Source organism: Micropterus dolomieu, linkage group LG16, assembly GCF_021292245.1.
Source record: "Micropterus dolomieu isolate WLL.071019.BEF.003 ecotype Adirondacks linkage group LG16, ASM2129224v1, whole genome shotgun sequence".
NCBI lineage: Eukaryota > Metazoa > Chordata > Actinopteri > Centrarchiformes > Centrarchidae > Micropterus > Micropterus dolomieu.
The window spans coordinates 551,536-578,630 of record NC_060165.1 but is presented as its reverse complement, the minus strand read 5'-3'; the positions used below and the strand labels follow the sequence as shown (position 1 = coordinate 578,630).

General features: G+C 39.4%; 2 protein-coding genes across 4 annotated transcripts in view; one reads left to right on the top strand and one right to left on the bottom strand.

The window, feature by feature from the left end:
• Positions 1 to 1,063: 1,063 nt before the first annotated feature.
• Positions 1,064 to 16,117, bottom strand: golt1ba (golgi transport 1Ba). Of its 2 annotated transcripts, XM_046072570.1 has the most exons (6): positions 15,945 to 16,117; positions 14,443 to 14,534; positions 11,914 to 12,092; positions 7,065 to 7,146; positions 6,570 to 6,604; positions 1,064 to 1,838 (listed from the first exon to the last, which is right to left on the bottom strand). In XM_046072570.1, the coding sequence occupies exons 1-5, from the start codon at positions 15,967 to 15,969 to the stop codon at positions 6,596 to 6,598; spliced, it is 387 nt and encodes a 128-aa protein (XP_045928526.1). In that variant the 5' UTR covers positions 15,970 to 16,117; the 3' UTR covers positions 1,064 to 1,838; positions 6,570 to 6,595. The 2 variants fall into 2 exon arrangements, with proteins under 2 accessions (XP_045928526.1, XP_045928525.1); XM_046072569.1 differs by lacking the exon at positions 6,570 to 6,604 and having other exon boundaries at positions 15,945 to 16,112.
• Positions 16,118 to 16,991: 874 nt separating this feature from the next.
• recql (RecQ helicase-like) overlaps positions 16,992 to 27,095 on the top strand; it is a 25,123-nt gene continuing 15,019 nt past the window's right edge. Inside the window, exons 1-9 of one of the 2 annotated variants that reach the window (XM_046071923.1) lie at positions 16,992 to 17,137; positions 19,189 to 19,280; positions 20,316 to 20,534; positions 20,614 to 20,793; positions 21,212 to 21,318; positions 22,670 to 22,868; positions 22,992 to 23,158; positions 23,424 to 23,505; positions 25,921 to 26,069. In XM_046071923.1, coding sequence (XP_045927879.1) covers positions 19,256 to 19,280; positions 20,316 to 20,534; positions 20,614 to 20,793; positions 21,212 to 21,318; positions 22,670 to 22,868; positions 22,992 to 23,158; positions 23,424 to 23,505; positions 25,921 to 26,069 — 1,128 coding nt within the window. In that variant the 5' untranslated portion in view covers positions 16,992 to 17,137; positions 19,189 to 19,255. The remainder of the gene's footprint in view (positions 17,138 to 19,188; positions 19,281 to 20,315; positions 20,535 to 20,613; positions 20,794 to 21,211; positions 21,319 to 22,669; positions 22,869 to 22,991; positions 23,159 to 23,423; positions 23,506 to 25,920; positions 26,070 to 27,095) is intronic. The other variant, XM_046071922.1, reaches the window with a different exon arrangement.

Genomic DNA, 27,095 nt, shown 5'->3' with positions numbered 1-27,095 from the left:
CAGGATACATCCATCCGCTTATCCTGCGTAAAAGGGTCGTAGGTAGGTCAGGATACAGTTTTAGCAAATATGACAAAAAGACCACAAAAAAACAGAGACATGGTTATTTGAGCCAATAGGACGAAAGCTGATAGCTGACTATTAGCTGACTATTTTTTTTAGCTGTTGGTATCAGGAATATCCTGTCTAAAAATGATGCAGAACTAGTCCATGCATTTGTTACTTCTAGGCTGGATTACTGCAATTCCTTATTATCAGGCTGCTTGAAAAAATATGGGACTTCCCATAATGCACTGAGCTCCTCTCCTCTTCTTTCTCTCCCTCTGTATGCAACCTCACCCCATTAATGCATGTTACTAACACAACTTCTCCTCTTTCCGGTAGTCTTGTGCTTTCTCGTCCCTCTCCTCTCTCCTCTTATCACTTCCTGCAGGTGTTTCTGGCTCTGGAGCTGTGGAGTCTGGATCTGTGGTTGCGAGTCACCTGCTGCCCCCGTGTTCCTGCTCGACACCCTCTGCTACAATTATTGTTACTAGTCCTATTGTTATTATTGTTATTATAATCATTAACATTATGATTATTATCATAAACAGTACTGTAAATATCTGTACCATTTTTCATTTAGTCTATAGCAACATCACCTTTACTGTCTGTACCTCTGTGTGTATATTGTGTAGGCTGCCTCCCTCCCCTCTCTCTCTCATCCCCAAATGGTCGAGGCAGATGGCCGCCCACCCTGAGCCATGGTTCTTCTCGAGGTTTCTGCCTCTTAAAAAGAAGTTTTTCCTTGCCTCTGTCGCCTAGTACTTGCTTTTGGTGGGAACTGTTGGTTTTCTGTAAATAATATCACAGAGTGCGGTCTAGACCTGCTCTTTTATAAAAGGCGCTCTGAGATAACTCTTGTTGTAATTTGGCGCTGTATAAATAAAATTGAATTGAACTGAATTCACAGCTACAGTAATTTGCTAGCTAGCCTTGTGAGTGGTCAGTAGATTACCAAACTTCTAGCACCACCTGGATGAACATCACCATGTAGGTGGCATCGTGAATTAGGTGTTGTGAATTTCTGGTGCGACTAGGCTTTAATAGTAGTAGTAATAATAGTTTCAAATATTAGTATGATCCCATAGTACCTCACTGTACATGAAGTCAAGCATTGATAAAGAAAAAAATACAGAAGAACTCATTAAACAATGGTAAACAGAAATTCTGTTAACAAAAGGGAAAATACTACAATAGCCACACATTTTTCAATTCAAATAGCTGCAAGACAAAAAAAGATACACCGTGTCACAGAATAAGTGCAAAGAGACAAAATGCTGGACTCAAAAGGTCTTGTCCAAATATAGATAAAGCTCAGGCACAGAAATGTGACAACATGGCAAGCTGTCGATCCACTTCTCATCCCTGTGGATTGTCGGTAGTTCTGTTTGTTCCACAGAGTAAGAAAATCACGTCCACAGAGTCAGTGGTGCTTTCAGGGAGTCTTCCATCCTCCATTTTCATGCCAGATGCATTCAATGATAAAGGGATCAATAGCATTTCAAATATTTATTGTAGTGACCTTAGTAACTCCACCCTTTAGTAACAGACTGGGGGTCCGATGCTCTGATGAACCTTTGATTGGTAGCGCTGACCAATGAAATTACAGACAGACAGAAAGCAGTCTTTGCCTGCTGGAGGGTAGAGGAATCTGAACGTATAACCTTAGCTGCTTTATCTCAGCCCATTGAGACATTGTGTTGATTTATAAAACCTGCTGTTCTCAAACAGCCTTCTCTGGGTAGAAAAAGTCACTGTTACACCATGGTGTTGCTCTCGCCCACTTTGTCCACATACTGAAAGAAAAAAAACAAAACAAGAAACCTTAGGTCATCTTAAGTGTCATCTGGTTGTGTTTTAGCTTTTCTCATGTATAATGCATGATCAGACACAGTGAGATGCAAATTGTTAGTGTGAATGAAACCGCCTGGATTTTTTCCACTTTCCTGAAGCATTTTATAATGAAAAGCATGCATGACTTAAAGGACCAGTGTGTAAGATTTAGAGGGCTCTATAGGCAGAATCCGGCAGAAATTGAAAATAATATTTATTTGTATATAACATAGGGATGCTTATAGAATACTGAACAAGTACATTCACATTTCTTCCATTTAATTTGCCTTTTTTACCATTGCATACATCAAATACTCAAAATGTGCTTTTTCCTCAGTGTTTCCCATAGGATTTGGAGAGACTATGGTGGGTGGATCCGAGGCCCGAGAGGGTCCGGTGAAGTTAATTATATGTACGTTTACTTTTAATGTAGACATGTAATATCTTTTATAGTTTCTGTGAATATAATCCAATTAATCTCATTTCCATCCTGTATAGACACCTTATTTTGAAAACCTGACTTGTCACATGTGTATCGTGTATGTGGTTCTCGTATCGTGCAACATGAGGACTTAATAGCCTCTCTTCAGGTAAGACTCTCACACTGCAAGACTTGTCTTTGTAAAGAGAGAAACTGACAGGATAAACTGACCTGCCTGTCAGCTTGGACTGGTCCGTTTCAGTGGATTTACCATAAAGGCTTGAAAACGTGTGCACTCCAAATTATGCAGCTAGCTTAATCACCTCAATAAACGAGTGACAGAAACACTCAAAGCAGGTCAGACCGTTTCTTGCCTTTTCTCGTCAGCCACAGATTGAGTGGATGTGCTAGGAGACAATTCAACAGAACAGTGTCTGCAAAGGCAATTTTTGCGTCTTTCTCAGACACTTTAAAATGCTTCCACGCTGCAGACATGTCAACGTAAGTGTTCTGTAAAATTTCTCTGGTCTTTTGACTTATTAGGCTTAACACCGAAAGTGCTTTTTTTGCTATTTTTGGCCAATTACTAATTACGGTGGCCGAACATTTGGTACATCCCTACTATAATAATCTGAAAATAAGAATAGCTGTGCTTTTATTACCTTAGAATGAGCCCTTTATATATATACAAAGCGAGCAGGTCCTCTTCCATGGAGTCCACCATGTTGAACTGCCATGTTTCTACAATAGCCCAGAACGGACAAACCAAACTGGCTCTAGACAGTTCTCCTACATCAGTGGTTCTCAAATTTTTTGGGCCAACGCCCCCCTATCCAGTATCCAGGTCCCTTACCGCCCCCCATCAACAAAGATGTGTCTATTTGCCCTGAATATTGTTGATTTTTTTTTTGTTGTTGTTACTATTGTTAATGAAAACGTAGAAAAAAACACATAATTGAATGACAAACAACATATTAATTTCCCAGGTAACAAAAAAGCCATGTGAAAAGTAATTATAAATAATTAATAAGTGATTGTTCCTCCCAGAAACTGTGTGTGAAGCCAGAGACTGTTTTCTTGCATAGGGCACTTAATAAGTGGGGGGTAGAAGAAGAAGATTTTAAGCATTAAACACTTAATTTCCTGCATTCTGGTGAAAATTTATGCTCTAATTTCTGCCTTTTCTGCACCAATTTATGGTGGAAATGTCTAATTATATAAAAGGGAAACACATAATCAGGTGGCAGGTGACAATTGAAAATATATAAATATAATGTTGTGAGGCTCTCTGGCATTGTTTTTTGCTTTTAAATATTTTTCTCTTGTAGATCAACTTACTTAATATCCCTGCTAAGTCAACACACATGATTAAGTCTTATCTCCTCTTTTGTGTCTTTTGTGGTGAAATAACCTATGTGTTTGTGGCCCCTTTTCATCTCTGTGATAAATTATTAAAAAAATATTAAGTTATTGACTGGACTTATTAGCTCATCTGTTAATAACTTATCATATCATCACTTAGTGTTTCCCACAGAATTACAGTGTAACTGTGGCGCATAGGGGGTGCGCGTGCATGTAGTTGATATTAACTACCAGCTATATACAGTGTGCTAGCCTCGAAAACCCAGCTGTATTCTAACATTAATTTAGCTCTCCTTATTAGCTAGGCTCCTTACATACTTGCTAATACTTTTTAAAGCTGTGTCTCCGACATTGACAGCATTGTGTTGGACATATTTGTGCAGCTGTGTTCATGAGGGAGAGGGAGAGAGAGGGACGAGCGAGAGGATGTGCTGGGCAAATACGCACTGCCAGCAGCTCTGCAATCAAGTACGATTTTAAATAGGCCTAGTAAAAAAAAAAATCGAAAATCAAAATGTGGCGTTGATATTATGGTGGACTGTCACAAATAAATAAACGTATGGGAAACACTGTAACTTATCTGCTCATGTTCAAAACATTCTGCACATTCAGAATCTCTCCCACTTATCTGTGGATCTCTCACATATGTTGTTGAAGCAGCTGGAGTTGCACCAGGGGTTTCCAGTTGAAGTTCAATAATAAAATCATCTTTTCGAAAAAAAGAATGACTTTGCATTAACTTCTCCACACTTTGGTTAAATTTAGAGGCTATAGGCCATTGAATGTAACAAACATACAACATAAATTACAAACATACAACATAAATTACATACAACAAATTCGTCTAAATAAATAAATAAATAAAGACACTAGGGTAATTTAGCATTTGGATGTGAAGCCTATTTTAACAACGATACTGTGGATCAAGCAGAAATCTCACCTGTTAACTTCAGCACCTCTGATAAAGTGCCACTTACAATCCCCAACAGAGCAAGTCAGGGCTTCAGTTTTTAACGTTACATTTTTATAAACTACTGCAACTCCTGTATATGTCCGCTTTGGCACAAACTGCAACTCGGATAGGGTCCACGCCACTCGCTGGTGTCGCAGAGAAGTTGCTTTCAGGGTAAGTCCGACTGCGGAATATCTCTCTTGTAAATGTGTAACCACTGCGATAACAAAACGTTCAAGGTGTATTCCTCAGAGAAATAAACACTTTTCCACGGTAATATCAGGAAAGAGAGCGTCAATTTTCCAGAGTTTACACAGTAAACGCCATGTGGGTAAAATTTTACAGATGATACTCTGACTTCCTGTTCCCCTGAAGGCAGCACAGAGCTGCACCACAAGTAGCTGAGGGGGAAAAATACACAGTCTCGTCCAGTTGCAGTGGACTAAACTGGCAGGTTTTAATGTTGCAGACCACAGTTTTTTTGCAAGTAGTTTAAAATTGAACTCGTTTTGTTGTGAATCTTTGGTGTAAACTTGCCTTAGAATTTCCAACTAACAAACGCCCCCCAAAAGCAGCTCAGCGCCCCCTTTCCAAAACATTGCTTCCAGCGCCCCCCATCGTCCTTGTAACGCCCCCTTTGAGAAACACTATTCTACATGCTTGGTGAGGCAATATTCAGCTGGTTGAAATTTGCAACCTCACCGCTAGTCACTAAATCCTTCACACTAGACCTTTAAAGGGACAAACCACATGTGAACAGGAAAAACAAAACTACTACTTACCAGGTTGGGTTGTTTTGGAATTATCATTTGGAATTTAATTAGACAGTATATGATTGAAAATTTGAAAAGCACTTTGTCACCAATTATATCTGAGTGCAGATTTCTGTTTTAATTCCTAAGAATAACTTAGCATTTCATAATTGAAAGAATAGAAGAATTTGTAAGTAAATTTGATGAAAAATTAGTGATTTTAATATCTCATTAAACAACCAACAAAGCCTCTAATGACGGGCCTGGTAACAGCATTTGTAATAGACATTTAGGAGAGAAGCCAATTCTTTTGAATAGAAAAGCAGTGGTCAATAGATGTTTATTGTAGAGTTCAACTTTATGAACTTTAAATTTACACTCTTCTGATAGACCTTTGATGATCTGGACTCCAAGAGAGTCAAACATGGGAGACTCAAGGGGCCACTATAACCTACAAGGCAAGGTCTGTAGGTTTGTTGCCAGGTGATCATTATTGACTGTTCGAGCTGTTACAATGTGTAATGATGATGTTTTATGGACTTTTATTTTGAAAAATGTTACCAACAACATTTGTCACTGAGCTGTGCCCTCCTCATTATCTGATATCTCTTGGTGGAAAGACGTTTTTTGGTGGGTGACAGATCCACATATTTACAGGTTGTAGCAGTCTCTGAAAAGCCTCCCAGTCCAAAACAGAGGAAGCCGTCATATTGTTTTTTTAATGAGGTAAGACAAAACCCTCTTTGCGAGGGGGTCCTGACCTCTCCTCCAGTTAGTGAGCTAGCTTGGTGAGCTATTGTGCTTATTGCCAGTATGTTCCCAGCGAGCTTGCCAGCTATATTAGATCACCAACTATACCCTTTAGTAATCACCTTTCCAGCACCACCTAATTTGCGAAGATGTACTGATGAAAACTGCTGTGCAACTTTCCACACACCATTCTCAAAAAGTTTAGTATAAGGCTGCAAAGATGTGGAAAGTACCATTACATATATAACTTCGACTTCACAGTTGCCACTGAATGTTTTGTACAGTTAATGGACTAAAAATTATATTATAGTTAAAATATTTTGTCTCAAGATTTAACGATTCACAAATCCCCATATTTATTTATATGCTTTCCCTTCTATCATGAGACACTTGTTTTCTGAATATAATATAAAGTGTTAATATGTTAGCATGCAAGGGAAAATCGGCAGTGACTGACCACGACTGCTGATTGTCCTCAGAGCCTTACGAAGGCTTTAATAAAAAACAAAGACAAAGAGACATTCACTTCAAAACAAAGCTTTCCACACAACAGCATGGTAGGATCATGTTTATTAGCCACAAAGCTAACTATGCATCTGCAAACTTGTAGTTCTAGATTTAACAGTGACTGTTCCCTTTGGGGACCTCATGTGTCAAAGACTTGATTTAAAGCCCAGATGGCCCTGACATTATTTCATTTCTGAAACTGTCTTTCTGTTGATTAAAATTCCATAAGATTCTAGCCATGTATCCTCAGATGTTACAGGCAGTCTGAGTGTTTTATTAAACCAGCTGTTATGTGCAGGAGCTGAGCGGTTATTTGATCCAGGCAGACTGGTTAACCTTTGTCGTCATGGTGTTTGAACAGGGTGATTAAAAACATGAAAAAGAGCCATGCTGTGTGTAAACAAAGAACATCTGCAGGGTTGCTGTAGCGCTGGGTAATACTTACTGCACTGATGAAGGGCAGGTTTAAGATGGAGCCCAGGACAGGTATCCTTCTGATAAAGCCTACTACAACTGGGAAGAACCCCCTGGATGTGATGAGAGTGAGGGAAGTAAGAGAAAGAGAGTCCCAGTACAGATCAGTGCACAGAACAGGAAAATTCAACCACTTTTCAAGCACTTTTAAGGTATCTAAATCCAAAAGTCTGTCTATCCTCACATCTAAAATGTTACTATAAATGTAATTGTGAAAAATAAAGTTTACAGAATTCTTTTATACCTACAGCAATCAATGTGTTGTCACTTTGTTTATTTTACCAGCTGTTCATATTGACTTTGATTGTATGTTTTGATTACAGTTATGTAATGCTTGATCATTTCCAAAGTAAGGAATCAAGACAGGACATATCTAGCTATGAAGAGAGCATGACCGATTTATCGTTTTGCAGATATTATTGGCTGATATCAGCTACTTGCAGATAAATCTGCATCTGCATTTCTAACAGCCATGACTATTAAAAAAAGAAACTGAGATCCTTCACTTCACTTCATGTCATGAGTGTTTGCCCACCAGAGGGCGCTCTGCAACTCCCCTATGGGAAATACTTCTGCACCACAGAACAAAACATCAGCTGACCGGAGTCTACTAGCTCTGAAATTCAGTGTTGGTCATTTGTCATGTCCATTACACAACTTAAATAATAATAAAATAGCCCTCATCACTTCTCGTCTCCTGAAAACATTCATGACCAGACTTGCTAACACTTCCCGTTTTGCACTGCCCTCTCCCGGGTCACAGCAGTGTGTTTAATGTTAAGGTAGGTGAGTGGTGGAGGCTACGCTGCTGACAAAAGTAACTGTAGATTTATTTCTGAAACAGTTCTAGCGAATGGTCGTCTCATTTCTCCGTAATTTATTACTTATAAATATTCTAAATTAGCCACAAAGCTGGCTAATGACATGTGTATCACTGAAGGAGCGCCAACATTAATGAGGTGGTTAAACTATAGTGTTTAACTTATTGTAAATATATCTGCGAGCTGCTTGTCTGTAGTTACAGTTGCCGTGTCAGAAAAGTTATCTGGCTCCTCTTTCAAATGTGAAACATTGGTTGCAGGTCCTCGTTGTAGACAGTCATGTAGTATTAGATGAATTTAACAGCAGCGTTTCCTCTGTGTCACTGTATCATAGATGACATGTTTTAGAGCCAGGTGGTGATTATGAGAATGGTTTCTCGTAGCTTTGGCTAGAATGTACAGTGCTGGTAAAGGGATAATCTAGATGTCAATAAGCTACATAGTAAAAAGTAGCAATTGTGGCCAATTATATGTAAAGTAATAGCATGACAAAAAAATATTTTCATGATTTTCTGCCTATGTAGGAGTACCCTGTTTATCATTATTATTATAGTAATGACATGAGACATGATATGTTGTTATTATTATTATTATTAATTGTAGTAGTAGTATATTGGTATTTTTTATAGTTTCTGTTTTGCTGGCCCCCACAATACATACACTATTAACTTTAATGTTCATTAGTAGTAGTACTCTGTAATTTATAATAAATGATATAATAGATATTTGTAAAATGTTTTCATTAGTTTTATGCATTTGACTCTTATTTATTAAAACTTTAATATATTTTGCTGTACCTTTGCTCAAAATACTATTTCTAAAGTTTATTTTTATCCTCCATTATGTCATAGTATCTTGGAATGGTCTCAACATAACAAATATTAGGGATAATCTTTGTTATGTTATGATTTTCTTAAAATAAGGGGAAAAACAGCTGATCCCGTAATGGGGGGCGGGGTATGTGGCACTGCCGCCAAGCAAAAGTACTTCTTAAAGGACGCATCGATGAATCGTTGAAATAATCTATAGAAGCTTCGAATACTAAAATCATTGTTAGCTGCAGCCCTAAACTACAGACACTACAGTTTAATCGCTCATTAATGTTAGCCTCCTTCACTAACAAACACAGCTTTGTAGCTAATTTAGCAACTGGCAGCATTATCTGCTGTTGGCGATGTTAGAAAATACTTAGAAGTAATAATTTCGAGAGAAATGAGAGGACCGGTCGCTAGAACTGCCAAACAGTTTCAGAAATAAATCTACAATCACGTCTGTCAGCAGCGTAGCCTCCAACACTAGTTTACGGTAACATAAAACATACTGCTGAGCCTGGAGAGGGCAGTGAAAAATGGGAGGGTTATCAAGTCTGGTCTCCGTGATGAGGGCTTATTTTTATTAATATTTAAGTCATATAATTGACGTGACAAAAGACCAACTCACCAGGAACACTGAGCTACCAGGAGCTACTCGCCTTAGCTCCGGTAGACTGCAGTCAGCTGATGTTTTGTTCTGTGGTGCTGCAGCGCCCCCTCTGGTGGGAAAACTATGCAACACTCATGACATGAGGGAAGGAGCCGACTCTTTTTTAATAGTTATATTGGCTGTTATAAACGCTGATGCATATATATCTGCAAGTAGCTTATATCGGCCAATCATATTTGCAAAACGCTAAATTGGTCGGGCTCTACTATGAATTAATGTGGGTCACGTGGTTGTGGGTGTGGGGTCCTCTACAGAAAATCTGATGCTATCTGACTAAATAATATGCATTTTCACATAACTGTAGACAGCTGATAGTAGTCATAATAATATTTATAAAAAAAACACACAGGTTGTAGTTTTTCACATTACACTCAGACATTAACAAGAACAAAACCTGAACAAATATGCTGACTGTTGAAGTAAGCGCAATTTCCCCAAATAATCCTTCAAATTGTGTGACATAAAAAAATAATAATCACAAAATAACATTAGTTAAACAAGTTTACAGAAAAGGGATTTGAACTAAAATTATGCATTTTCCAAACTTTCAGGACTTTGTATGAACCCTGTGTATGTCAAACATGACTTTAAGTCTTACGCCAGGAATCCACTGACGCCAGCTATGGCACATTATGGCTGCGCCACGGTTTTGATGCGTCCATACCTCGGCGTCAAAGTCCACTGGAAGCGTCTCAGAAGCGTTTCAGCAGCGGAGCGTGCAGCCTGCCCCACATTATTTATTGTTATTAATTTGTCCTGTTTGTGCTTCTACTACATTCTTCACAGCTCTATGTGACCCCGTTTCATTCCGTCAACTTCAGGCTGCATTTCCAACAGAGAGCATTTCAGAATCAGAGCGTTTTGCCTGCCTGATTTTGCTGACATGTTTAGATTTTTCAATCAGTGTTTGCATTTTGTGTTTCTACTGTGATCAAGTAGGCCACGTAGTTAAATGATTTCTTTTTGTGTCCGTTTTAAAGGGATACTATGCGATTCTGCTGAGTTTGTTGATATTTGAGTCCAACTGCCAAACAAACATTCCCCTCCCTTCACTGATCGTTCGGAAGCCCCACCCCAAAAATTCATGGACGCGCATTGCCATGGTAACCAGAACCAGGCCTAGGCTCATTGCTGACCGACCCGCTTTCTCTCTGCCGCTATTCACCGGGGCACCCGTTCACACACACACACTCCATCAAATCCTCCTCTACCACACACACTGACCGCTGCAGTAAAGCTAACAAAGCTAAACAGCTGAGATCATAACATGACAACAGACAGATAAGACAGTAATACTGACCTATCATGTGTGTGAAACAGTAAAGCTAACTTTACTCACCTGTCCAGCAGAAACAGCGCGACCTTCGCATCAGTTTTCATTCCTTTCAAATCTCTGAGTGTTATCCAGCATTAAAACTCATTAGGAAATATTCGTGGTATTTAACAAAAACTGTTTTGGATTACAATCGCAAAGTATCCCTTTAACTGTGTTTATTGTCGTTTTACGATCGGGAGTCTCCACAGGGTGTTGTATTTTGAAAATTGACCGGATTCTCTATGCCGTTCTGTGTCTGACTTCCTGCCTGGTTCGATCTGCTCTGTGCTGCTTGACGTGGCTAGCGGCAAAAATAGACCTTCTACCTATTCTCTGCAGAGCGTTGTGTTGCGTCACATCACGTCGTTTCTCCGACGCGCTGCGGCCGCATCTGGTGGACTCACGAGCATTGACTATAATGGCCGCGAGTAGCTCCGGCAACCGTGGTGCAGCTGTAACGTGCCGGAGTCAGTAGATTTAAGGGATTAAGCCATGCTAGCAGTCCCTAGTTGCTGTAATGTTCATGACTTTCAAAGTAATTTACAACCTCCTCATCAAGTCTCTAGCTATGTCTAAATGTAGGGGCTGGATCCTGTCAAAGATGCGCTGAAAGTACAGTAGTTTGCAGATTTGCACAGTTTTCATGCTTAACTTTTACCACACAGGGCACACAGGGCAGGACTTGTCACTGCTAACCCCACTGTTGGCCTGTGGAGGGTAAAGACAACTACGAGCAATGTCCAAGACACATGTTGTCCACAGCCAAATCTGTTTGCTTACCAGGGATGAGCTTCCGTTGGAGGTTCATGCTCTAGATTTGTGCCAATTTAGCCAATCAAAACTTCTTAAAAATCAAACAAAAAATAAGAATTTCAGAGCGAATAAAACTAATTGAAGTGAAAAATACTTTCATATTAAAAGAGAAATGTATAACTTGCAAACAAACTATTGGTCTGTTATTTTTTTCATATTACATCATTTGGTTTCCAGCTACCACTGCTGCTTTCTCACTGATCACACTTTGCTCTCCCTGTCAGCTTTGCGGTCATGCTGCCAGCTCTCTCAGTTGCGCTGGCTCACTTTTTGTTTGCAGTTCTGATACAAACGTCTGTTGTGGGTGGGTTTTTAGGGGTGCATCCTCATTGGCTAGTGAGTGTTTGAGTGACAGCTCAGTGTCCCACACGTTTTTTAACTCGTGTTACCTGAACAAGAGGAAAAATCCGTAGATCTCCAGCACAACCCCGATGATGGGCCAGCCAATGAGCACCACAAACACACCTCCCAGGAAGAAACTGGTGGCCTTCATCTTGTGCTTCTGGAAGAAGAAGCGGAAGGTCCTCTCCAACCCGATGACAAAGGCGAGTCCAGCAACAAAAAGGATCTACAGCGAAAAGCGGGGGAAGTCCAATATTAGAGAGGGGTTCAATTACTGGTCATTTAGGAATGGATCCTATATGTTGACTTGTGATTTTATTTTGGTTTTAGTCCCTTTTTCTGCTACACTTGGTGTACAGCTTCCAATCAGACTGCAAGAAAGCACAGATTGGCGCTAGGGCTGTCACGATAACTGCAAAATTGAAATACCGTGCTATTGGTCAAGCCTAACGCAGAGGATGGCAAGCACAGCAACAACCGCAAGTTTCATACTGTACACTTCAGGGCGTGTTAAATTAATAAATCAAAAAAGAGTGCTTCAAAAGTTCCACAACCGTAACAAGCTCTGTTACGGTTTAAGGATGGATCACCATGGGCTGTATGTGACCAGACTACAAACTCTGAAGCTGTAAGTGTTGCCGTGTTTTGTGTTGTTTTACTGTTTATTTTAAAGGTTAGCTAACTTGGCGTTAGCATATTGCACGGCTAATGTGGCTAGCACATTCGGCGATGTTGGACTAACGTTGTGATCCTGAGGGACAGTCCAGAGAAACTGTGGACAGTAAGCCTCATTTGAATCTCACTAAGGAGTGTAGTGTGTCGGATGCCTGCAGCTGTTTTTCATGTTGCTTTCTGTGGAAATTTAGTTATAAAGTTACTACAGCACAGTGGTTAATTGTGGACAGCCATTCTGCTCCAACACACATAACCTGTGTGTGTGTGTGTGCGCGCGCGTTGTATGTAAATTGACTTGATAGACATGCTTTTAACATAGACTGTATATTAAAATGCCCTGAAGGTAATGATATAGCTACGTCTGAAAAGACACATCAAACTACAAAAAGTTTGCTTGGCAATGTTGTTGACTAGCACGCAGAAGCTAGCTTGCTCAGAACATAAAGCTGCTGTTAGCGGATCGCTGTACAGTGAGGTGACAGATACAGACACTCTTACTCTGCTATATGGCACCGAATTACTTCATTGATGAAAAAATGCTATAATACCACATACTGCACTGTTGAGCCCCAACATATTGCCGCGGTGGAAATTGCTTCACCGCGACAGCCCTGGTTGGCGCCAGTATAAATATTAGAAATCAGGATGAAACTTCATTCAAATATTTAGATGTTTAAATGACAATTGTGTAGCCAACTACCTGAATAATCTGAAAACAAGAGAATGTGAGAAAGTGCAAATGAAAAGAAATTACTCAAGTGTTCTTTTCTTACATACATATTTAAAACTTCCCACAACACAGTATGCAGATTAGTCTGTAGACCAAACAAATGAGCACATTTCTTTCTGTAATTTTTTTTAGGGCTAACCAAAAACTAATTCTATTTTACTTCATCAAATTGAGTTGGCAAAAGATTCTAGACAGATATTTCAAAACCTCAACAGACAGCCTAAAACAAAATTGTATATAATAAACAATAATAGAAAAGAAACAATAATTAACAACAGAAATGCATGTCTGAGTGATTGCTTGGTATGCACCATACAAACATTTAGGCCAATTGTGACATTTTGCTGATCACATAGTGATCATCAGGGTTATATCAGTTTGGGTTTGGAGACTTTAACAAAAAGTCTGGTGAAGTTGTTCAGGTGTTTCAGGTGCAATCAATTTTTCTTCTAGATACTACAGACTTGTTAAATACAGGACATGGCTTTGTCCTGTATGCCCTGATACATTCAAACTTAAATGAATGGGTTCAGTGTTCCCAATTAGGGTTGGGCCGATAGACGATGCCATCGTCAACAAGGTGAGACCTGAAACTGCTCATCAGTTGTCAAAAGTCGAGGGACGATTTGGATGTTCTGAGAAGTACCTTATTCTCATGGCCGATACCGATAAAATAAGCAATAATTTCAGGTTCTGTTTTAACATGTTGTCTTCCTCTGAAACTGTGAAAAATGTCCACACTGGGTTTTGACATGCTTGGCTCACTGGTCTACATTGTGTAGCTCACCCAGGTGAAGCAGTATAACAGCAGGTTTAAGTCAATGAAAGCAATGTTACTTTATATTATCAGCTCTATTTATCAGCTTTCCATTATCAGAATAATACATAATATATATTTTATATTTGTAACCGTAATTTATCAGCCTGATTTATATTGTGCATCCCTATGTTGTATGATACTTGCCGTGGTTAGATTTGTTAATAATGTATTACATAAATCATCACAGATCATTTAGAACATGTAACATTAACAACTGAAAAGTTATTTTACACCTGAATTTAAACAAAAATACACATCAGTGTTGGCATCAGCTAATGCGGAAGACTGAAAGTTGCACTTGTATGTTTCTCATCAGAGATAACGTTAGCTCAGTAAAGTAGGAACACTCACATTTCCAATAGCCAAGAGGGCTTTGTCAAAGAACAGGATCATCCCGAAGAAGAGGAAAAACACGCCGAAGCCTGTTAATCCCATTCCAATCTCTGTAGGACACACACATACCACAGAAAGGATTCATTATTGATATGAGTTTGTCACTTAGCTCTTATGATAAAATGTAGAGCCAGACAGTCTTAGCCACCCTAAATTTTCTTGCATGTTATTGTCTGTTGTACTCTGAATCACACTTTGAAATCACCTAAAAAGTGAGATTTGTATTGTTATGTGTGGCCAAGTCAAACAAAACTGACGGAGGTGCTGTAGAGGGAGACAGATGATGATGTATGGAGGACTGATCCTGACAAATTCAGAAATAAATACAGAAATAAATAAATGTTCAATAAATAAATAAGCATCTGATTAAATACACAAAAAAATTAAGTACATAAATAAATGTAGGCCGTAATTCAATTATACAAGGAGACATAAATGTATATATCTATTTTAATTAGCTTCTTTACTTATTCACCTTTGTAATAATTACCTTACTTATTTAGCATCTGTTTAAATCTTCAACTTTATTTTTTAATTACTTCTTGTTTAATTGTATTTATTTATGTGTGTGTTTTAATATTTTTGTCTGTTTTATTCTTCCGTTGCATTTTCTACCCTATTTATTTCCCCTGTGGTATTTATTTCTGCTTGTCCTTTTTACATTTCTCTATGCATTTCTGCCTCATTATGCAAATGAGGAGGGGCTGTGTCTCAAGGGGTCATCTTCTCTGCTATTGGTGGACCAGTCAGACAGGAGAGCTCCTACTCTGCCTGCAGACATCAACGATCTTGCTCCTCACACAGTCAGATGGCTTCCTTCAGTGCGCTGAGGTGTTTAGCAACTCTATTTGAAGACAATACTACCAGCAATGTCTTCCTTCTTTTTCATGTGGACACTATGAACTACAAAGTTTTCATTTAGCGACTTATACGGACACAGATCTGTAGCAAAGTGAGCTGTTGTTTCTGAGAGCCTGAGCATTTATTGATTTCTGTATTGATTTCTGAATTTTTCAGGATCAGTCCTCCATAGATGATGTACTGTTTCACTGCTTTTCCAGGAGTTTCAAGCAAAGGCCACAATCTGTTATTCATCTAGATAAAGATTTTTTAAACACAGGACACAGCTGTGCACTGAATGTCATGAATATATTCAAACTTAACTAAATGGGTTCGATGTATTTGATGTACAGTCCCACTTTAAATTCCTAATTAATACATATGAAAACAATGAAGTAAAAAAACGTCAATATTTCTAATAAAAAAACACACGAATGTAACATCATGTCACCAAACACAACTAAAAGTAAAGGTTAACCCTTTGCTTTTTGTTTATGGCATGACAAGAAATAAAGCTCCCTAGCATTGAATGCTATTTGCTAGCTGGCCAACTGCTGGAGCTCAGATGGAGCCGGTTGGATAGATAAGGCAGCAACACACAGACATGGTCAGACTCTTACTTTGGGAGTCCGTTAACGAAATCATCTTGCCGCCGGATAAACGGGTGAAGATAGAATAAAAACAGAATAAATATTGTAGTAACTATACAAGTACTCTTCTAAGAATAATTTGGGTATCAGTTCCCACTGCAGCAACAGCCACGTCTTCCGGAAACACTCCTTCTCCCGATGTCTTCTTCCGGAACAATGCCGTGTTGCATTCAACGTTCGTTCCAAATTGCGAAGTGGGATGAGCAATTTCGGAAGCCCCCGGTTCGGAAGTATTATTTTCAAATAATTTCCCCCATAGATACTTTCAAAATCTAGATAGATAGATTTTTTTGGTCAATTTTCAATTTTTCTTTACCTTTCTTATATTTTTCTACCTTCTATGTTATTTTTAAGCACTAAAATACCAAAGAAAATTCCTTGGATAAACCTAGCCTAACGTTACTTGGCAATAAAGCTGATTCTGAAGAATATAGCCATAGTCGATTATCAATCTACTATGCTGGTATATCATACACTTACTGGGTTGCATATGTCAAGGATATTTACAAAAAATTTAAATATTTCAACTCTCGAAGGGTAATTTCATTTTTCACTGAACGTGTTTCTTGAATGCATCACGCGTAGGCTTTAGAGATATTGTTGCCCTGTGTTTACTCAGGCAGTGCTGATGTGGACCTGAGATAACAGGATATTTTTAGTTTAAGCCAGGCTCCCCAGGTTCTGTATTAAACATAATACTACATGCGCTTTATTTATATTTAGTTATTTAATACATTAAAAACGAGACATGTTGATGATGGTAAAGTGTGTCTATCATACAGGCAGGAGGCGGAAGTTAGTTGTAGTAGCCCTGGCAGGCTGCAAAAAAGCAGTGAAATCATTCATTTCTTTTTCACAAATAAAATAAAGGTTTTTCAAATCTAACAAAGTGTTTCACACAGCGTTAAGGCTTTGCCTAAAATGCAGCTTTCGCAACAATAAGAGGAGCAAAAAAACGGAGAATCAGTCGCTCAGCAATGTACGTTAAGTTAACTTTCACTTAAGTTCCCCTTAACTTTCCCCTTAACTACCGAATCGGAAGCTAACTTCAGCGTCGTGCCTGCTATATATATCTGTTGGCGCAGTTTTAGTGACGTTAGCGACGTTAGCAACCGTGAAGTGGATTCAGCAACAAGAAAGGGACTGGACAGAGTGGCTGAATGGTTCGTAATTTCTATTTGATACTTTTTAAAAGTCTTGTCATTTTAGCTAATTTAACCCTAAACAAAGTTGGGAGTTTTTTCATGTAGGGAAGCGTAGCTTACCTAGAAGATAGTAACGTTGCGTTATTGACATGAGCGAGAGACAGTTTAAACATGATGCTCCAACATCCTGGTGTGGTTAAAGTATCCATTACCAAGCTAACAGCTAGCGGTAACCTGCTGCACGGTCCGTGTACGTTCTGATGGTTTGTTTTTCGTTTGTCGTTTCAAACCAAAAACAAAGAACAAAAAAAAAGAGCCTTTGAAAGCATGTATGTGCTATATATGTTGAATAAATGTTGTATGGAAAGACTTGTATGGATTCTCTTCCCTTGCATGACACAATGGGAGTGTTGTGTTTTATACACACTGGGATGTGTATGGAGAAGAAAGATTCACACAGTATATAGCACACTGGTAAATCATTCTTTTGGCCAGGAACCTACATTAGGACATTTCTGATGTGAGTTTGTTGTCAGAGCTGCTGAGAAGCTGACAGCAGTGTTAGAACAGAAGGGCATGCAGGTTTAACTCTGGGCTGAGGGTGAATGATGAACATGATAACTAGGCTGCAAATAAAACATAAATATAAAAAACCAAATGAAATGAACAACAATAAATACATCTGTATCAGGAATTTGGACTCAAAACATTTAATAAAGACACAAACCAGGCCTTCATTTAAATCCTGCCACCTGCTGGTAGAAAGGGGAAACAGCTTGGTACATTACAGCGGAAACCACATTAAATATGAATTTAATATTAAAAATATAGCGCTGACAGTAACAACTCTGCACACACAATCATTTCTTAGGTTAAATATATTAGCCTACCAACTGTATTGCACCAAACAATGCGCTTAAAAAATGTGACTCTTGCTGTTTGAATAAATGTGCAATATTATAGTGCATGTAATCAACTACTGTTACTAACGTATTTCTCTCGGTCCAGGTTTATTTATTTATTTTCATTTAACATCACCCTGGTATAACGTTAGTGCTGCATAATGTTACAGATATGACCGTTCTACATGCTTGGCTTTTATTTTAAGATCTGTACTCTTACTTCCGGGTCACCTGGCCCATCTGTCTTTCTTTACTAAACGTCTATCTTAAAACGGAGAAATGAAAATAGGAATTTCAAAAAAACAAAATCGGCCAATTGTTTGAATTTGGAGTAGTAATTTTTCGATTCAGAAACCAAAAACGGGAGAACGGCTCTTTTTCCCCTGTTTTTTCGAAACAAAAAAAGAACGTACACGGACCCTCCACCTTGTAAATGTAAATGCTCCGTACTTGTATAGCGCCTTTCTAGACTTTTCGACCACTCAAAGCGCTTTTACACTACATCTGCATTCACCAGTCACACACATTCATACACTGAGCCTAAGTGCTCAAACGGAAACTAACATTCACACTCACTCATACGCTGGCTTACGTTAAGATATAGTAATAATTGTGGCCAGTTATGTGTAAATGGAACAAAATGTGACAGTTAACGTTGCTTTGTAACCATAGTTGAGATTGGCTAACGTCAAAAGGTGGCCCAGTAACGTTAATTTATCTTTGTTCTGTTGACACTGCGCCTGTAACGTTATAGGTTAACGTTAAGTGGCAGTGGTTGAAAATTTAGAATATGAATGTCTCACTGGATAATAATTTGAATAATTTTGCTAATTACGTTAATGGAACAGTATTTCAATTTAATGAAGTGGCGCCATATAAAAAAAATTTAATTGGCTTATATCCAAATCAAATTAATAAATGTAAAACCCTAAACAAATTGTAGAAGTCAGGTATTGACTCACATAAACAAGCAGGAACTAAACTAGATGAGCATCAAAAATTAAAGCGCAGTCACTTGACTGTGGTAGAATCTCAAGTAGAATTAGCCCCAGTTCATTTTAACAGTCTGGGAACCAGTCAGTCATGTGAAATATGAACTAAAGATTAAGGTGAATTAAGGTTAACCTACTTCAATGCATTTCTTGAACATGGTTTTCTGTCTAACAGTGACTCATATCAACATCTCTGACAGTCGGAAGGTTGGCTCCTTTCAGAGTAAATCACACTGAGAAAAATGGCTGGTGGGGACAGAACTAATGGTAGGTCTGTTCTTAAGTCATTCAGTCTATTTTGCATATGTTTTATAAACTGTAAAATTAGCCAAACCTCATTAAACACTAAAGAACGCAATAGTGGTAAGATAAAAACAGTCATAGGGTCCTCTGTGGTAATCCTGAAGTTGTTTTTGTATAAGAGAGAGGAGATTGATTTCATGGGGCCCGGACCCTCAGCTCCAAGGGGGCACTGGGAAGTACAAAGAGAAGGTGTAAGTGGGGTGACCAGACGACCCAAATTACAAGCAGTTGTCCTGACTCCTGTAATTTTTGTCCCGAAAATCAGACTAAACATGAGTTTTGATTGTAGCCTAATTAAACATTAAATACTGATCATTGTGTGGTTCTCAGGCTCCAACAGGGACTGCAGGTTTGTACATTGTGTCATCATCGTTGTTACAGCCAAAAAGTAACACGTGTGCTCTTTCCCCCTTTTCGTTTTGTAATGTAGATGAAGATAGTGGAAGTTACAGTGGCGAGAACAGTGGGAGTGTAGCTGCATGGGGCCACAGAGGAGAGGTCTGACACGGGCGTTACGCAGACAGATGAGACAGGCACTGCACTGATGAAATCAATAAAATTAAATAAATTATATGTAACAGATTATGATTTACCCACTGTTACATGCCCATAGTCGTTTTGTTTTTTCCTAGTGACAGGTGACTTCATGAACAAACAAAAATAATTAATTTTAGTGTTGAGTTTTGATTTTCATGTGTTAGGGTTTTACAGTTTGTTGACACTGAATGTACTTGTAGCCAACCAACCCCCACCCCCTGCAAAACTCTGTCCTGAATATGACCTATTCCTATCTGGTCTCCCTAGGAGTGAGGTACCTGCGCAGGTTTGACACCTTGAAGTCTATCTGGTTAACTCCACTGAGAGAACCTGATGCACATATTACTCTATAAGCATCTTGTTTACCCCTTTGTTCTAATTTTACAGTAAAATAGGCTCTGTTTCACATTGCTTGCTTGGAATCTTTGCTAAGAATATTGTGGTGTGTTTGTTCCTGTTCAGATGTACAGGCAGAGCTGGACTCGGTGGAGGCAGACCTAGAGTTGGTAGAGTTGCAGATCACAGAGCTCCTGCAGAAGCAGGCCGAGCTGACTTCTCGTAAGAATGCACTGTTGCAGCAGCTGGAGGAAGCCTGTGATGCTGCACAGCCATCATCCTCTTCATCTGTTGCTGATCCAGTAATGACCTATGAGCAGGAGATACAGCTCTATGACAGCACAGGTAGCTTACACACATGGCTATAAAATTAGAGTCAATAGATTTGTGTGTTGACCTGTGTTAATCTCTTGATGTTTGGTAGATTTTCCATGGTCCAGAGAAGTGGAGCAGCACTTGAAAGACTCGTTCCATCTCTCAAAGTTCAGACCACTGCAGCTCAGGGCCATCAACCTGACCCTGTCTGGCAGAGATCTTTTCCTGGTGATGCCCACAGGAAGAGGAAAAAGCCTCTGCTACCAGCTGCCTGCAGTCTGCTCTAAGGGTACACTGGAACACACAAAGTATCGGTTCTAAACCCCTGCCCTCACACTGCTTGTGTATACAGTTTCTGAGAGTACATACATTTAGATATACAATTACTCAGAGCTATTAGCGCATACTGCATCAATAGAGTAAATGCCTAGAGAAAGAAGTAAAAGTTAATTGAATGCAATTAATACAAGATCATTTTAAAGCGAAAGAAGAAGAGCACAGGAAGTGCATGTTAGAGGTCAGAGGTTTTATAAGAGGAAGTGAGATGGGTTTTCAAGAGCTTCTTAAAGTTAGAGAGGGACGCCCCTGCTGATGGCATGTGGTAGCTTGTTCCACCATTGTTGGGTCACAGATGGGAACAGCTGGGACTGAGCATACATGAATATCAACTCTGCAGCCCTTCCATAATCTGTGTGTTTGTGTGTCAGGTTTAACATTGGTTGTCACTCCCCTGGTGTCCCTGATGGAGGACCAGATCATGTACCTGAAGTCCATGGACGTGTCAGCAGTCATGCTGAATAGGTCCAGTAGCAAGGTAACGACTGGCAGCCATTTTCTGCTTGTTTGTTTCACATCAGCTCAGCTTTCAGTCTGTTTATATCTTCTTATGCAGCACAGTGACAAAACTGCATGAACCTCATATTCCACAGAATGTACTCATAAGAATGTTGACATAAAAGACCATTTAGATCAATAGGTTTCACTGTTTCTGGAAAGACATGTTGCTGTAGATTTTTACAAAATATATATATTTTTTTATAAATTTGGAAATAACCCTGTAGTCATCATTCTGACCAGTACACCTCGCATACCTACATATACTCTGTAGCAATATATTGTAAAACAAATACTTTCACAGTTACTGTTTTTCTAGTTCAAATTATATACAGTTGCATCTCATAAAACTATATTATATAAAGACATTAAAACGGGACCATATGTTGAAAGTTTTCACACCCTTTTTGTTGTTGGATTTAGAAATCAAATTGCTCTGATAATGCTAATCCAACAAATCTTTGTAGTAGTGTGAATGTTGATTCCACATTCTGACTTAAGCGCGCACATACACACAAGTCGAAAAAAACCCAAAATGGGACCATCCGAGGAGCACGTGAATGTACAGTGAGCCATTAGTTGCCATTTCTAACCCTCTCCACTAGAAGCCCATGTTGCTTTGATAGTAGCCTTCAGCTCGTCTGTATTGTTGGGTCTGGTGTCTTTCTTTTTCCTCTTGACAATCCCCCAGAGATTAACTATGAGGTTCAGGTCAGGCGAGTTGGCTGGCCAATCAAACACCATGGTCAGCAAACCAGTTACTGGTAGTTTTGGCACTGTGGGCAGGTGCCAAGTCCCCTAACATAACACGAATTAATACAGTCATGTTGCGTCTGCGCTGAAGTCTTGTCTCCAACTTGTGCAGATTTTACTTTGCTTAAAAACACAGATACATAGTGTGAGTGTAAAATAACAAAAGGAAAGAAAAATGCCTGAGAGGATTCAAAATAATTTTTCTACATTTACATATTTAATATGAAGTGTGGGGACAGTCTGATCTTATATTATAGGCATTGTTGTATTAATAATACAGGCTATTGTGCATGTTTATGTTGTTTGCATGTGTCTTTGGGTCTGTACATCCTGCACACATGTATGTGCTGTCTTATTTACAGCAGTCTATTTGTGTGTAAATCACTTGGTTTTCTCTTTTTGCTGTTCTGGCTTATTACCGATAGGTTCATTTTTACCAAAAAAAGTCATTTGTTTTTGTTTGTCAGAACAGGTTTGGGAAAATAAATGTCTAAACTGATTTACATTTGTACAGCTCATAATCATGTTTTGGTCTTTCATTGAAAAAAGAAATGAAAATGTATTGAAAAAAAATTTAGGAGCACGTCAAGATAGTCATGACTGGAATGACGGATCCCAAGGCCCCTTTCAAGCTGTTGTACGTGACTCCAGAGAAGATCGCCAAAAGTAAGCTGCTCATGTCTCGTCTGGAGAGAGCCTACAAAGCAAACCTGCTGAGTCGTATCGCTGTGGATGAGGTGCACTGCTGCAGCCAGTGGGGACATGACTTCAGACCAGGTGAAAGGCCCCCTTCACTAGGATGGAGGAGTGTGGAAGTATAGTTCTATCAATACAACCTCCCTTGAGATCAAAGTTGAGAAAAGCATGTGCATGCGTGTGTTTGTGTGTGTCTGTGTGCAGATTATAAACTGCTGGGCATCCTGAAGAGGCAGTTCCCTGAAGTCCCACTGCTCGGGCTCACAGCCACGGCAACCAGTAGCGTCCTCAAGGACTGTGAGAAGATCCTGTGCGTGCCACAGGCAGTCACACTGACTGCATCCTTTAACCGACCTAATCTCTACTACGAGGTGGTAACCAGGGCGGTACACGCACACACCGACCGAATGTTTCTCTGTCAAGCACATGCTCCCACCTGCTCTGCACAACGTTTCAAAGTCACATTACAAAACATGAAAGATCATACTGATGTTTAGCCTATTACATAAAAACATACAGTCATCTATAAGTACTACCTCTGTGGATACTACATGTCAGACGTAATACATTTAATAAGTCAGTCTTGCATCTCGATTTTAAAATGTTCGTGACCCTAACAGTCTGCTTCTTTCTCAGGTTCGTTGTAAAGATTCTGACAATAATGCATCAATATGCGACATTGCCTCTCTGATCAAGAACAGATACAAGGACCAGTCAGGTACTGTAGCAAACCAGACTGACAGGACTAAAGACATTAAGGCTAATGTACTTAGATCTACAAAGATAAGATCAAATATACTTTATTTAGGGAAATTTGTTTTTGGTCTGTTCTGCAGCTTTACAAAGACAACACAAAATACAGAAATGAACTTCTCTCAGCACATACACTCATTCAACACAACACATGCTCTCATATTCATTAGACAGGTATATAGTAAGCACATTAACTCCTTCTTCCAATGACAGTTTTTGATTGAACAACCCTGTCGGCTGCATTCACCGCAAATGTAGCGCAACCTTTGCACAATGAGATATGGCACACCCCCAATAGCCTAGATATTGCACAAATGACACATTTCACATAACCTATGCAATATACAATGACATATTGAACAATTCAACAGCCCATGTGTTACACCACTAACATATTGCATAACCCCAATAGCCTACTTATTGCACAATGACAGTGCACAACCCAGCTAGCCTACATCTTAGTGTTGATAAGCTTAATGGACATAGGCACAAATAAGTGTTTATCGGTTTAACCTGCATTTAGGAACCCTGAATCTTCTACCAGAGGGTAAAAGCTGAAATTCTGGGTGAAGTATGTGGGTTGGATCGGAAACTAATTTTTTTGCCAGTCTGATAACCGATTGCTTATAAATTGTCTGAAGGGGCAGATGGTTTTTGACCCCCATAATCTTCATAGCTGTCTGTATCTGACGGGAGAGCTGTGATTGGGACTGTACTATCAGGTGACCATACCAGGCTGTGATACCGTATCTTAGAATACTCTCTAGTATTGCATGATAAAACGACATATATTTCAGTTCGACTCCATACACTCTAAGTCTTTTGATAGGCTGCTGGGCTTCTATCTTTGTGCATAAGGCCGAGGATTGCTGTATCATCTGAGAATTTGATAATATAATCGTCAGTTTGGAGTCTAGTGCAGTCGTTAGTATACCGTGTAAAGAGGACTGGAGAGCTGACAGCCCCGAGGGGCACCAGTGCTGATTGGCCTGGGCTCTGTGAGAGCAGTATTCACTCTGACCTGTTGAGTACGGTTTGTTAAAAAAAAACCTAAAATACCAGTTGAGAATAAAAGGGTTCACATTCATGTGTTTCTGGATGAGCATGTGAGGCTGCAGAGTGTTAAAAGCTGAACTAAAATCAACAAACAAAATGCGTGCAGGCCTTGGGGTCCCCAAGGTGTTTACTGATCAGATGTGAGATGCTGTTAATAGCGTCATCTGTGCCACGCCCCTGCCTAAAGGTAAACTGAAAAGAATCTAAAAACCCTCCAACCTCTTGCTTAAGAAATTACACCATTGTCATGAAATGATAATGGTGTCATTTCTTAAGCAAGAGGCCTGAAATCATTATTCACCTTTGGGCAAGGTTTTTAAGGTACTGGTGGAATTACTGAATTCTTCCACAAGGTGGGGATGGTGTGTTAGTCTACTGATTTTTGGAAGATGGGGCACCATGCAGGGGTTAGCTCCTCTGCACATGTCTTTAGCAGGAATGCAGATTTTCCATCTGGCCCAGTGGCCTTCTTAGTACACAAGTCTTTAAAAAGCAATCTGACCTCCTGAGGTTCTATCACCAGCCTTGTGTCCTGTTCTGTGACAGAAATTGTCTCTAAAACATTCTTCCATTCAGAGGAGAAGACCCAAGATTCAAATCTCAAAGCTTTTTGCAGGTCATCAGAGGTACTGATGCATTTGTGAGCTGGTGTCATAATAGTAATTACCTTCATGGTGTCCCATAGTTTATTTTTTTTTGTAGTTATTTTGTGTAAAACTCTGTTCAATTAATTCTTTGTCTCCACCTGGCTTCCCTGAGCAAGTGATTAAGTTCTGTTTGCACAATTATCAGTTGGGCTCTGTCCTGGTTCATAAATGCCAGTTTCTTGCTGTTGATACAGTCTTAGTTAACCACCTTAGTTATGTATGGTTTGTTGTTAGGATATACAGTTATTTCTTTCTGAAGTTAAAAATTGTCCACACAGAATTTTATGTAATCCGTAACAGTCTCTGCCACTTCCAGTCCAGACCTTTACAGTCTTGGTGTATGGTTTTCTGCTCATGAGAACAGTTCTGTAAGTGGGGATGAGATGGACAACGTTATGGTCCCAGTTTGACAGTGGGGGTTTAGCCCTGCTCATGTGGCATTTTTCATATTACAATAGTACTTATCAAGGATTCTGTCCTCTCTTGTGCCATATTTAACGTTCTGTTGAAAACCTGGTAGTGACAGTTCCAGTTTACAGTCAATAAAATCCCCTAAAATAAAAATCCGGGCCTCCAGAGTGCTATTTAGATATGTCTGAATACATTATTTAACTGCATATTCACATACAGAGCAGTCCTACTCCATAATTCCTGGTGTGTGTGTGTGTGTACCACAGGGATTGTGTACGTGTTTTCCCAGAAGGATGCAGAGTCCGTATCATCTGAACTTCAGAAGAGAGACATCCTGGCCTATCCATACCATGCTAACATGGACCCTGATGAGAAGTCCCGCATTCACCGCAAATGGACCTCCAACAAAATTCAGGTATTTGGGTGTGACACATCTAATGTTATTTTTTGGGAGGTGTCTCTAGAAGCATTGGGCCAAGATTTTTTCTTTGGTTTATGGTGAACAGTCACAATAAATTAAGATGTTCATCCTCTGATCCTACTGAATGGTTCAGAAGTCAAGCATACTATGTTTGGTCACATTTCATTATGACCAAAATCGGACTTTGACATTTGATTTACCAAATAAAAAGTATAAGCAACATAAAAACCCACAAACAAGCTTGGTTTTGTCTGACCAGCAGTCCTAAACTCAAAGAGATTCTGCTTACAGTGATGACAAAAAGAGAAAAGCAGCAAATCTTTACATTGGAGAAGCTGGAACCAGATATTATTAGGGCCCGAGCACGACCGTGTGAGGTCCCTATTGAATTTGCTGGGATTATATATTTTTAGGGCCCGAGCACGACCGTGCGAGGTCCCTATTGAATTTGCTCGGATTATATGTAATATATATATTTCTTTTTTCTGCAAAGTAGGCTCAACTGACATGGCCTAAACATTCTCGAAAACTCACCAAAATTTGCAAACATGTCAGAACCGGTGAAAAATTTCGTATTCTACAAGTTTCGCACATGGGCGTTGCAAAATGACTCGCTAGCGCCACCTAGAAAATTGGAAAAAATTTGCCCCTCCTTCACGTTCAACCTACATCTACGAAATTTTCTGGGGACATGTATCGTATCAAGACGCACAAAAAAGCCTCAAGAACCCATAGCCTAAAGTCAACAGGAAGTCGGCCATTTTGAATTTTACGTCAAATTTTGGATGATTTACACACTTCGTACTTTAACGAACTCCTCCTAGGGATTTAGTCCGACCGACCTCAAATTTTTGCTGTGCCTTCTAAAGGCATTGAAGATGAAAAGTTGTGCTATTTGCGAGTTTTCGTCAATGGGTGTGTCCGTGGCGTGGCGTCAGAGATCAAGTCTTCGCCATGACACAGGAAGTTGTTGTAACTTCAGTGTACATGCTCACATCTTAACCAAACTTTACGTGCTTG

Excerpts from the sequence above, each read along its gene's own strand:
- golt1ba (XM_046072569.1), bottom strand. The coding sequence starts at position 15,969 with ATGATTTCGTTAACGGACTCCCAAA. Across the intron at positions 12,093-14,442 it reads CCCTCTTGGCTATTGGAAAT|ATCCTTTTTGTTGCTGGACT; the intron begins GTGAGTGTTCCT and ends TTTTCGCTGTAG. Across the intron at positions 7,147-11,913 it reads GGATTTTTCCTCTTGTTCAG|GGGGTTCTTCCCAGTTGTAG; the intron begins GTAACACGAGTT and ends CATCACATCCAG.